The sequence below is a fragment of the Scyliorhinus canicula genome, chromosome 14, assembly GCF_902713615.1.
Source record: "Scyliorhinus canicula chromosome 14, sScyCan1.1, whole genome shotgun sequence".
Classification (NCBI taxonomy): domain Eukaryota; kingdom Metazoa; phylum Chordata; class Chondrichthyes; order Carcharhiniformes; family Scyliorhinidae; genus Scyliorhinus; species Scyliorhinus canicula.
Window position 1 is genome coordinate 4926786 of NC_052159.1, and position 12896 is coordinate 4939681.

Below are 12896 nucleotides of genomic sequence, written 5' to 3' on the forward strand. Positions count from 1 at the left end.
GGGGGCGAGGCGAGGGGGGCGAGGCGAGGGGGGGCGAGGCGAGGGGGGCGAGGCGAGGGGGGCGAGGCGAGGGGGGCGAGGCGAGGGGGGCGAGGCGAGGGGGGCGAGGCGAGGGGGGCGAGGCGAGGGGGGCGAGGCGAGGGGGGCGAGGCGAGGGGGGCGAGGCGAGGGGGGAGGCGAGGGGGCGAGGCGAGGGGGGCGAGGCGAGGGGGGCGAGGCGAGGGGGGCGAGGCGAGGGGGGCGAGGCGAGGGGGGCGAGGCGAGGGGGGGCGAGGCGAGGGGGGCGAGGCGAGGGGGGCGAGGCGAGGGGGGCGAGGCGAGGGGGGCGAGGCGAGGGGGGCGAGGCGAGGGGGGCGAGGCGAGGGGGGCGAGGCGAGGGGGGCGAGGCGAGGGGGGCGAGGCGAGGGGGGCGAGGCGAGGGGGGCGAGGCGAGGGGGGCGAGGCGAGGGGGGCGAGGCGAGGGGGGCGAGGCGAGGGGGGCGAGGCGAGGGGGGCGAGGCGAGGGGGGCGAGGCGAGGGGGGCGAGGCGAGGGGGGGGCGAGGGCGGAGGGGGGCGAGGCGAGGGGGGGCGAGGGGAGGGGGGCGAGGCGAGGGGGGCGAGGCGAGGGGGGCGAGGCGAGGGGGGCGAGGCGAGGGGGGCGAGGCGAGGGGGGCGAGGCGAGGGGGGCGAGGCGAGGGGGGCGAGGCGAGGGGGGCGAGGCGAGGGGGGCGAGGCGAGGGGGGCGAGGCGAGGGGGGCGAGGCGAGGGGGGCGAGGCGTGAGGGGGGCGAGGCGAGGGGGGCGAGGCGAGGGGGGCGAGGCGAGGGGGGCGAGGCGAGGGGGCGAGGCGAGGGGGGCGAGGCGAGGGGGGCGAGGCGAGGGGGGGCGAGGCGAGGGGGGCGAGGCGAGGGGGGCGAGGCGAGGGGGGCGAGGCGAGGGGGGCGAGGCGAGGGGGGCGAGGCGAGGGGGGGCGAGGCGAGGGGGGCGAGGCGAGGGGGGGCGAGGCGAGGGGGGCGAGGCGGGGGGGGGCGAGGCGAGGGGGCGAGGCGAGGGGGGCGAGGCGAGGGGGGCGAGGCGAGGGGGGCGAGGCGAGGGGGGCGAGGCGAGGGGGGCGAGGCGAGGGGGCGAGGCGAGGGGGGCGAGGCGAGGGGGCGAGGCGAGGGGGCGAGGCGAGGGGGCGAGGCGAGGGGGGCGAGGCGAGGGGGCGAGGCGAGGGGGGCGAGGCGAGAGGTGGCGAGGCGAGAGGGGCGAGGCGAGAGGGGCGAGGCGAGAGGGGCGAGGAGAGGGGCGAGGCGAGAGGGGCGAGGCGAGAGGGGCGAGGCGAGAGGGGCGAGGCGAGAGGGGCGAGGCGAGAGGGGCGAGGCGAGAGGGGCGAGGCGAGAGGGGCGAGGCGAGAGGGGCGAGGCGAGAGGGCGAGGCGAGAGGGGCGAGGCGAGAGGGGCGAGGCGAGAGGGGCGAGGCGAGAGGGGCGAGGCGAGAGGGGCGAGGCGAGAGGGGCGAGGCGAGAGGGGCGGGGCGAGAGGGGCGAGGCGAGAGGGGCGAGGCGAGAGGGGCGAGGCGAGAGGGGCGAGGCGAGAGGGGCGAGGCGAGAGGGGCGAGGCGAGGGGGGCGAGGCGAGGGGGGCGAGGCGAGAGGGGCGAGGCGAGAGGGGCGAGGCGAGAGGGGCGAGGCGAGAGGGGCGAGGCGAGAGGGCGAGGCGAGAGGGGCGAGGCGAGAGGGGCGAGGCGAGAGGGGCGAGGCGAGAGGGGCGAGGCGAGAGGGGCGAGGCGAGAGGGGCGAGGCGAGAGGGGCGAGGCGAGAGGGGCGAGGCGAGAGGGGCGAGGCGAGAGGGGCGAGGCGAGAGGGGCGAGGAGAGGCGAGAAAAGCGAAGATTTGAAAAGCGAGGAGGAGAGAAGCGAGGAGGAGAGAAGCGAGGAGGAGAGAAGCGAGGAGGAGAGAAGCGAGGAGGAGAGAAGCGAGGAGGAGAGAAGCGAGGAGGAGAGAAGCGAGGAGGAGTGAAGCGAGGAGGAGTGAAGCGAGGAGGATTAAAGCGAGGAGGAGTATAGCGAAGAGAGGGGGGAGGATATGATATTCCACTGAGGTCAAGGACAGAGCCTCTCTGGTTGGAGTTAAGGAATGATAAAGGTGCAGTAACATTGAACGACATAGTATACAGACCACCGAATGGAATGGATGTTGAGAAACAGATTTACAAAGACATTCCAAAGGGGTGTAGGAATTATGGAGTTATTCTAATGGGGTCTTCAAGTATCCAAAAAGAGTGGGATAGGAATTGTGCATTCAGGGCAATCAAAGGGCGATAGGTCCTGTAGAGTAGTCAAGATAAGTTTCTGCAGCAGAATGTTTCTTGTCCAATGAGAGGGTTGACATTGTTGGAACTGGTTCTGGGAAATGAGTTGGACCATGTAGATCAAATAACAGTCGAAGAATATCTAGGGGATAGTGACCATTGATTATAATATTTAGGGTGGCCATGGAAAAGGACAAGGAACAATCCAGATCAGGGATAATTAATTGGGGGAAAGCCAACTTTGATGGAATGAAAATACATCAGAGTCGAGCGAGTTGAATCAAATGTTGGCAGAAAAGATGACAATGGGAGTCTTCAAAGTGATAATTTCCAGGCTTCCTTGGACACGAGGACTGGAAAATTACGAATGTTACATCCTTGTTCAAAAAGGGTGCAAGGATAATTCAAACAACAGACTGGTCACTTCGATTTCAGTGGCAGGGAAACTTCTGGAAACTCCAGGACTAAATCAATAGTCACTTAGACATTTGCAGGGGAATTAAGGAAAGCCAGCATGGATTTATTTGGAGAAAATCATGTTTAATTAACTGGGAGGTTTTTTTTTAAGGTTGAATGAGGGCAATGCTGTTGTTGTGGTGTATATGGATTTGAAAGCAAAATTCTAGCTCCTGGAATAAAATTGGCTGAGTGACAGGAAAAAGAGTAATAATAAATTGTTGGTCAGATTGGAGAAAGGCTTGTAGTGATGTTCCCCAAGGCTGTTTTGGGACCCTTGCTCTTCCTGCTATATATTAATGATCTAGACTTTGGTATTAAGTGCATCATTTCAAAATTTGCAGATGATACCAAGATTGGAAACATCGTCAACTGTGATGAGGATAGTCTTTTTTCTTTCCTTTTTTTTTTAAATTTAGAATACCCAATTCATTTTTTCCAATTTAAGGGGCAATTTAGCGTGGCCAATCCACCTACCCGGCACATCTTTTTGGGTTGTGGGGGCAAAATCCACGCAAACACGGGGAGAATGCGCAAACATGAGAATAGTCTTGAACTTCAAAAGAACATTGACATATCGGTGGATTGGGCAGACCCGTCATAATAATGATAATCTTTATTGTCACAAGTAGGCTTACATTAACATTGCAATGTAGTTACTGAGAAAATCCCCTCGTCGCCACATTCTGGCACCTGTGGCAGATGAAGTTCAATGCAGAGAAGTTTGAACTGATTCTCCATATTCAGGAGGAATATGGAGAGACAGTATAAAATAAAGGGAGAAAATTTATAGGAGGTGCAGGAACTGAGGGACCTGGGTCTATATGTGCACAAGTCATTGATGGTGGAAGGGCATGTTGAGAGAACAGTTAATAAAGTATATTGTGTCTTAGGTTTTATTAATAGAGGCATTGAGTACAAGAGTAAGACGGTCATGTTGAACTTGAATGAGACATTAGTTAGAACTCAGCTGGAGCACTGTGTTTATTTCTGGGCGCCAAACTTGATGAAGGATGCGAAGGCATTGGAGTAGTGCAGACAAGATTCATGAGAATCATTCCAGGGATAAGGGACTGTAGCTATGAGGATAGAGTGGAGAGATTTGGACTGTTTTTCTTGGAGAAAAGAAGGCTGAGAGGAGACTTGAGAGAGGTGTTCAAGATCTTGGAAGGGTATGGACAGGGTAAATAGTGAGAAATTGTTCCCAACCAAGACAGCACAGATAAGATTCAAAATAATTGGCAAAAGGAATAAAAGAGATGTGAAGAAAATGCATTTCAATCAGAGGGTGGTTAGAATCTGGAACAAATTTCCTGAGAGGGTGCAAAGCAGGTTCAATCGAGGTATTTGGATTGTTATCTGAAAACGATTGTGCAAGGTTACGGGGATAAGGCAGGGGAATGGGAGCGGGACTGGACGGAATATGCTTTCAGAGAGACAGTGCAGGTGTGATGGGCCAAATGGTCTCCTCCTGCACTGTAAAGATTCTGTTACTCTGTGAAAAGGAATGAAAAATATGTTGAAAGAGTGAGACAAGGTGGTGGAAGGTTGCTGTATATTCTATGCAAGTTGTAGTTAGCAAAGTAGTTGAGAGCAACGCACAGTTTCAGAAAAAGACAAAGGCCGTGTAACCAAACACACAAACTCTGGGTTAAACTATTGAGTACTATTAAAACCCACAAATGTTGCAGGTTAACTTTCTTACCCATTTCACCAAGGCCTCAGCCTTTGTCCTGTGCACTGCCATTCTGCAGCTTTACTCACGAGTTCACCTGGAAATAAAAAACAAAAGTCATAAATCAGAGGGGACAGAGATGTACAAAGTGTCATAGAGGTTTTGGCCTTCACATTGTTGAATCTTTCATAGACTGAGATAGCCTTGCACGTGGTAAAAAGGTGCAAACTGGTCATAAAGTCTTCCTGAGATCTCTTGGGGGGGCGGGGGGGATTTCAAATCTTGATCTCAAACATGCATGATTTTAAACCTTGGTGTCATGCCTTCAGTCGCATGGGCCCTAAATTCCGGAATTCACTCCCCAAAAGTCTGCAACTCGCTCTCCTCCTTTAAGATGTTTGAACATTGGTGAAAAGAGACATGTTATCGAAGCTTTTCATCTTGCACTCATCAGGTCAAATGCAAGAATGCCAAATTTGGCCTTTTCATCAAGCTTGGTCAGCTGTCTTAATATCCCCTCATGTCAAATTTATTTCAAAGTCCAGTGTCAAATTTTGTTTGATAATTAGAGCTGTGAAGGACTTTGGGATGTTTTAGTCCAGTAAAGTCAAGTTGTTGTGTTAGATAAAGGCCAACCAGCTGCTGTTGATTTGTTAGGTGCTCGTCCAATGTCAACTTTCCCAGTAACTTGAACCCTGAAGCCTTGGCAGATGGAGATGTGGGCTACTCACCTCTCTGAAGGTGCTACGGCACAATATATTGTTGCGATGATGCCGGGGGGGGGCGGGGGAATAAGCAACCATAAAAACCTTGTTGCATCCTCAGCCTTCAAACTCCTAATACAACAATGTAAACAATCACTGTACATCATCAGCATATTTAATTGGTTGAAAGCATTTTGGGACGTCCTGTGGTCATTTAAGGCACTATGCAAATATAAATTATTCCTGTGCTGCAAGAATCTAAATACCGCGTCACAGAAAAGGGCCGTATTCACACACACACACAACGAATATTTTACAGAACTGTAATGTTATAATACAATAAGAATCCAGAGAATGGGAGTTCAAATCCCACAAAGGCAGTCAGAATGTTAAAATTTAGCTCAATTCAAAATGAGTGTTCTTGAAACAATGGAAATAAAAAATATCCTGTAAAAATGACGATGAAGTTGTTGGGAATGTTATCAAAACCCAAAAAGTTCATTTGGGAAGGAAACTGGTCATCCTTGCCAACTCAGGGCTCATGTGAGATGCCTGTCCTAGACTCTTAAGTGACCAATTTGCCAGTGGGAAGGGCAATAAGCTGTTAATGATACTCACACCCTAAAAATTAAGGTTAAAAAAATAAGATGCCCTTCTGATAGAAAAACACTCCACCCTGCCCATCAGTGGGTGCTTTAAGGACACAGCCACGGAGGCCTGTCTGACACATGACCACGCCTCCAGAATGCTCTGAGAAAGGGGCCTCGTCTCCAACACCAATCCCTCCCCCCAGCAGGAGACAGGACTAAAGTTAACTTTCAATGGCCGACTGGAGGGACCATAAGCTGTCGGCGGCCTCTGCAGCTCAGCTCCGGCAGCACAGAGACCCCCCTCTTGTTACTCTAACACAGGGTGTGGTCAGACATTGGGCTGAAAGAGAAGGGCAGGGTAGAAAGAAATGTGTTGGCGCAATGGTCGAATTTACAGCGCAATGGCTAATAAAAAAAACCAGGGTTGTGAAGGAATAAAAAACCCCCCAAACTGCATCCGTGCAGAAAACGGAGAGAAAACAAACAGCTGGTCCTGGGCCCCGACTCCAGGCTCACTTTGAATGGAAGCAAAAAAATAATCATTTTGCAAAACAAAGTCACAGAAACAAAAGGGGGAGGGGGAACAATCGCCAAAGGTTTCTTTTGAAGTAAAGATCCAATTGCAATCATATGTAAATCAGGAGCAGAAAGCGAATAGGAGCTGGGCCCGGAGCCCGGGCTGCTTTCAAACAAGGAGATCTATTTTTTGAAACAATAATAAAGTTTACACAGGACTCAGTAAAGGGCCGGTTTGTGGGAGGGGGTTAGCGGTGTGCCAGCCCCGAGCGGAGCCAGGGGACCGGGGCCGCGCCACAATTGGCAACATTTACTGGAGCAGGTAACAATCCTGCCCCTGCCACACACACCTCACCCTCACCTCCTCACAGCAACATCCCTGCCTCTCAACCCCCTCCCCACAACCGGCCTCCTTTTGTCCTCCGGCTCCACACACAGGGGGGGGGCTGCAGAGGGGCAGTAAAGAGCACTTTCATCCAAAATAAGAAAACAATAAATCGTCTGGGCCGCTGCTGGCAGAGAGCTTCCACTTCCTGTTGCGTCGCTTATTGCTTCCCCCATATAGCGCTCTCTCTCTCTCTCTCTCTTCCCCCGACTCCTCTGAGGTTTGCCTCAGTCGGGAACACTTCGGCTCCTCACTCAGGAGGTGGTGGGTTCGAAGCCTGCTCCCGACACCGTTGCAGGTGCCCATCTTTTAACCGAGGTCTGATCTGCCCAGAACCTGCTTCCACACATCTCCCTTCTCTCTCTCCACAGATGCTGTCAGACCTGCTGCGATTGTCCAGCATTTTCTGTTTTTGCCCCGAACCACCAAGTGGAAGAGCACAGGAGTTGGGATGGTCCTTTAATACTGAGGTACTAAGATGAGGAGGAATTTCTTAAACCAGACGGTGGTGAATCTGTAGAACTCTTCACTGCAGAAGGCTGTGAAAGTCAAATCACTAAGTGTCTTTAAGACAGAGACAGTTCTTGATCAATAAGAGGATCAGGGGTTATGGGGAGAAGGCAGGGATGAGAAACATATCAGCTATGATTGAATGTCGAAGCAGACTAATGGGCCGAGTGGCCTAATTCTGCTCCTATGTCTTCTGGCTTTATGGGGAGAAACCCAGACATGGGGAGAATGCAGGGTGACACAGTGATTAGCACTGCTGCCTCACGGCTCTCAGGACCCGGGTTCCATTCTGGCCCCGGGGGGTTACTGTCCATCTGAAGTTTTTATTTTAAATGTATTTTACTAATAATAATAGCTTATTGTCACAAGTAGGCTTTAATGAAGTTACTGTGAAAAGCCCCTAGTCACCACATTCCGGCACCTGTTCGGGGAGGCGGGTAAGGGAATTGAACCCGCGCTGCTGAACATAGAACATACAGTGCGGAAGGAGGCCATTCGGCCCATCGAGTCTGCACCGACCCACTTAAGCCCTCACTTCCACCCTATCCCTGTAACCCAATAACCCCATCTCACCTTTTTTGTTCACTAAGGGCAATTTATCATTTTTTTAAAAAAGTATTTTTATTAAGGTTTTGCAGAATTTTTCATAAAACAGTAGTAACAATAATAACAAAACAAACTAGAGTGAACATTAACAGTGTAAAAAGAGAATATACAATAACAATTAAATAGACATTACTCCACACGACTCAGTCTTCCCACACCATCCCAATGAAGCACTCACCCTCCCCCCCCCCCCCCCCCCCCCCATACGGATTGCTGCTGCTGCTGCTGACATTTAAATTTTCCCTGAGAAAGTGGACGAACGGCTGCCACCTCCGAGAGAACCTGAGCGTAGACCCTCTTAAGGCAAAATTTATTTTCTCGAGGCTGAGAAACCCAGCCATGTCGGTAACCCAAGTCTCTACACTCGGGGGCTTCGAGTCCCTCCACATTAATAAAATCTATCTCCAGGCTACTAGGGAGGCAAAGGCCAAGACGCAGCCTCTTTTGCCCCCTGAACTCCTGAGTCTTCTGACACCCCAAAGATCGCTATCTCTGGACTCGGCACCACCCGTGTGTTAAGCACCTTGGACATTGCCTTCGCGAACCCTTGCCAGAACTCTCTAAGCTCTGGGCATGCCCAAAACATGTGGACATGGTTTGCAGGGCTGCCCTTGCACCTCATACAACTATCTTCTATCCCAAAAAACTTGCTCATTCTCGCTGCCGTCATATGTGCCTGGTGGACTACCTTAAAAATTGAATTAGACTGAGCCTGGCACATGATGAGGAGGAATTAACCCTGCCCACGACCTCTGCCCACAGACCCGCTTCCAACTCCTCACCTAGCTCCTCCAAGGGCAATTTATCATGACCAATCCACCTAACCAGCACGTCTTTGGACTGTGGGAGGAAACCGGACCATTCAGAAAAAACCCACGTAGACAAGGGAAGAACATGCAAAATCCGCACAGACAGTGATCCAGCGGGGAATCGACCTGGGACTCTGGCGCTGTGAAGCCACAGTGCTTATCACTTGTGCTACCGTGTTGCCCACATGCTGGTCTTGTTCTGCATTATAAGCCAGCTGTTTAATTACAAACATGTATCAAAACAGGTTATAGCAACTAAACACCCCGGGAAACATACTTCCCAACAATCAACTATTCAGTTTGTACAGATTTTCACCCTCCCCGCCCCCCCCCCCATTACCCTGCGACAAACTGCTCCGCAAACACTGTCACAAACATCCCCCACCTTTTCTCAAACCCCCTGCTGAGCCCTTTAACTAATACTTCATCTTCTCTAACCACAAGAAGTCGTACAGGTCACCCAACCAAGCCGCTACCCCCGGTGACGATGCCGACCGCCACTCCAGCAAAATACGCCACCGTGCAATCAGAGAGGCGAAGGCCACGACCTTCCTCCTCTCCATGAGCTCCGGCTTCTCTGAAACCCCAAATATCGCCACCAAAGGGTCCGGGTCCAACTCCTCCTCCACTATCCTGGCTAAGACCGCCAACACTCCCACTCAGAATCTTCCCAATTTTTTGCAACCCCAAAACATGTGCGTGTGATTCACTGGCCCCCACCCACACCTCTCACACTCATCTGCTACCCCCTGAAAGAACCCACTCATTCTCGCCCGAGTCATATGCACCCTGTGCACCACCTTAAACTGTATCAGGCTCATCCTTGCACAAGAGGGCAGCAGAGCAGAGCTACTGATCAGCTGTTCTGGGGAAATTTGCATACGTGCAGTGCGGTCAGCCTAAGTTGAAGGTGAATCTGCGAAGAAGACCCGAGGAGTTTGAGTGAAGGCAATCATCCAGCAGAGGGCAGCAGAGCAGAGCTACTGATCAGCTGTTCTGGGGAAATTTGCATACGTGCAGTGCGGTCAGCCTAAGTTGAAGGTGAATCTGCGAAGAAGACCCGAGGAGTTTGAGTGAAGGCAATCATCCAGCAGAGGGCAGCAGAGCAGAGCTACTGATCAGCTGTTCTGGGGAAATTTGCATACGTGCAGTGCGGTCAGCCTAAGTTGAAGGTGGTTTGTGGAGAGGCTGTTGGCAAGTGACAGTTAAACCCGAAACACTTTGTGAGTGTTTCCCACCCTACCTCCTCCTCTAACCAACCCCCCCACCCCACAGTGGTTGGGAAGCGGGAGCAGGGGCCTGTCGTGAAGGTGAGTGAGTGCCTTTAAATTTGCTTACCTTTCAGCGGGAGCAGGGTTTGAAGTAATATCAGGTAAGCTCTTCCTTTCTTTTTCTTTTTCTTGTTTTTTTTTAAATCTAGAGGTGATGTCAGGGAAGGCAGTACAATGCTCCTCCTGCAGAATGTTTGAGGTGAGGGACGCCGTCAGCGTCCTTGCTGATTTCATCTGTGGGAAGTGCACCCAACTCCAGCTCCTCAAAAACCGTGTTAGGGACCTGGAGCTTGAGCTGGATGAACTTCGGATCATTCGGGAGGCAGAGGGGGTCATAGATAGGAGCTTCAGGGAAGTAGTTACACCAAAGACTGGAGATAGATGGGTAACTGTAAGAGGGACTGGGAAGAAGCAGTCAGTGCAGGGACCCCCTGCGGTCGTTCCCCTGAGTAACAAGTATACCGTTTTGGATACTTGTGGGGGGGACGACTTACCAGGGGTAAGCCATGGGGTACGGGCCTCTGGCACGGAGTCTGTCCCTGTGGCTCAGAAGGGAAGGGGGGAAAGGAGTAGAACATTAGTAATTGGGGACTCAATAGTCAGGGGCACAGATAGGAGATTTTGTGGGAGCGAGAGAGACTCACGTTTGGTATGTTGCCTCCCAGGTGCAAGGGTACGTGATGTCTCGGATCGTGTTTTCCGGGTCCTTAAGGGGGAGGGGGAGCAGCCCCAAGTCGTAGTCCACATTGGCACTAACGACATAGGTAGGAAAGGGGACAAGGATGTCAGGCAGGCCTTTAGGGAGCTAGGATGGAAGCTCAGAGCGAGAACAAACAGAGTTGTTATCTCTGGGTTGTTGCCCGTGCCACGTGATAGTGAGATGAGGAATAGGGAGAGAGAGCAATTAAACACGTGGCTACAGGGATGGTGCAGGCGGGAGGGATTCAGATTTCTGGATAACTGGGGCTCTTTCTGGGGAAGGTGGGACCTCTATAGACAGGATGGTCTACATCTGAACCTGAGGGGCACCAATATCCTGGGGGGGAGATTTGTTAGTGCTCTTTGGGGGGGTTTAAACTAATTCAGCAGGGGCATGGGAACCTGGATTGTAGTTTTGGGGTACGGGAGATTGGGAGTATAGAGGTCAGGAGCACAGATTTGACTTCGCAGGAGGGTGCCAGTGTTCAGGTAGGTGGTTTGAAGTGTGTCTACTTCAATGCCAGGAGTATACGAAATAAGGTAGGGGAACTGGCAGCATGGGTTGGTACCTGGGACTTCGATGTTGTGGCCATTTCAGAGACATGGATAGAGCAGGGACAGGAATGGTTTTTGCAGGTTCCGGGGTTTAGGTGTTTTAGTAAGCTCAGAGAAGGGGGCAAAAGAGGGGGAGGTGTGGCGCTGCTAGTCAAGGACAGTATTACGGTGGTGGAAAGGATGCTAGATGGGGACTCTTCTTCTGAGGTAGTATGGGCTGAGGTTAGAAACAGGAAAGGAGAGGTCACCCTGTTGGGAGTTTTCTATAGGCCACCTAATAGTTCTAGGGATGTAGAGGAAAGGATGGCGAAGATGATTCTGGAAAAGAGCGAAAGTAACAGGGTAGTTGTTATGGGAGACTTTAACTTTCCAAATATTGACTGGAAAAGATATAGTTCGAGTACATTAGATGGGTCATTCTTTGTACAATGTGTGCAGGAGGGTTTCCTGACACAATATGTTGACAGGCCAACAAGAGGCGAGGCCACATTGGATTTGGTTTTGGGTAATGAACCAGGCCAGGTGTTAGATCTGGAGGTAGGTGAGCACTTTGGAAACAGTGACCACAATTCGGTGACCTTTACATTAGTGATGGAAAGGGATAAGTATACCCCGCAGGGCAAGAGTTATAGCTGGGGGAAGGGCAATTATGATGCCATTAGACATGACTTAGGATGTGTTGGTTGGAGAAGTAGGCTGCAAGGGTTGGGCACACTGGATATGTGGAGCTTGTTCAAGGAACAGCTATTGCATGTTCTTGATAAGTACGTACCAGTCAGGCAGGGAGGAAGGGGTCGAGCGAGGGAACCGTGGTTTACCAAAGAAGTGGAATCTCTTGTTAAGAGGAAGAAGGAGGCCTATGTGAAGATGAGGCGTGAAGTTTCAGTTGGGGCGCTTGATAGTTACAAGGAAGCGAGGAAGGATCTAAAGAGAGAGCTGAGACGAGCAAGGAGGGGACATGAGAAGTCTTTGGCAGGTAGGATCAAGGAAAACCCAAAAGCTTTCTATAGATATGTCAGGAATAAAAGAATGACTAGGGTAAGAGTAGGGCCAGTCAAGGACAGTGGTGGGAAGTTGTGTGTGGAGGCTGAGGAGATAAGCGAGATACTAAATGAATACTTTTCGTCAGTATTCACTCAAGAAAAAGATAATATTGTGGAGGAGAATGCTGAGACCCAGGCTATTAGAATAGATGGCATTGAGGTGCGTAGGGAAGAAGTGTTGGCAATTCTGGACAAGGTGAAAATAGATAAGTCCCCGGGGCCAGATGGGATTTATCCTAGGATTCTCTGGGAAGCCAGGGAAGAGATTGCGGAGCCTTTGGCTTTGATTTTTAGGTCATCATTGGCTACAGGAATAGTGCCAGAGGACTGGAGGATAGCAAATGTGGTCCCTTTGTTCAAGAAGGGGAGTAGAGATAACCCCGGTAACTATAGGCCGGTGAGCCTAACGTCTGTGGTGGGTAAAGTCTTGGAGAGGATTATAAAAGATACAATTTATAATCATCTAGATAGGAATAATATGATTAGGGACAGTCAGCATGGTTTTGTGAAGGGTAGGTCATGCCTCACAAACCTTATCGAGTTCTTTGAGAAGGTGACTGAACAGGTAGACGAGGGTAGAGCAGTTGATGTGGTGTATATGGATTTCAGTAAAGCGTTTGATAAGGTTCCCCACGGTCGTCTATTGCAGAAAATACGGAGGCTGGGGATTGAGGGTGATTTAGAGATGTGGATCAGAAATTGGCTAGTTGAAAGAAGACAGAGAGTGGTAGTTGATGGGAAATGTTCAGAATGGAGTTCAGTTACGAGTGGCGTACCACAAGGATCTGTTCTGGGGCCGTTGCTGTTT

General features: G+C 51.9%; 1 protein-coding gene across 4 annotated transcripts in view; it reads right to left on the reverse strand.

Moving 5' to 3' along the window:
* Positions 1–12896, reverse strand: part of numa1 (nuclear mitotic apparatus protein 1) — a 143579-nt gene that overhangs the window by 87298 nt on the left and 43385 nt on the right. For 3 of the 4 annotated variants that reach the window (XM_038817996.1, XM_038817997.1, XM_038817998.1), the window contains one exon: positions 4431–4497. In XM_038817996.1, coding sequence (XP_038673924.1) covers positions 4431–4472 — 42 coding nt within the window. In that variant the 5' untranslated portion in view covers positions 4473–4497. Of the gene's footprint in view, positions 1–4430; positions 4498–6571; positions 6756–12896 lie in introns of those variants that run through there. The other variant, XM_038817995.1, reaches the window with a different exon arrangement.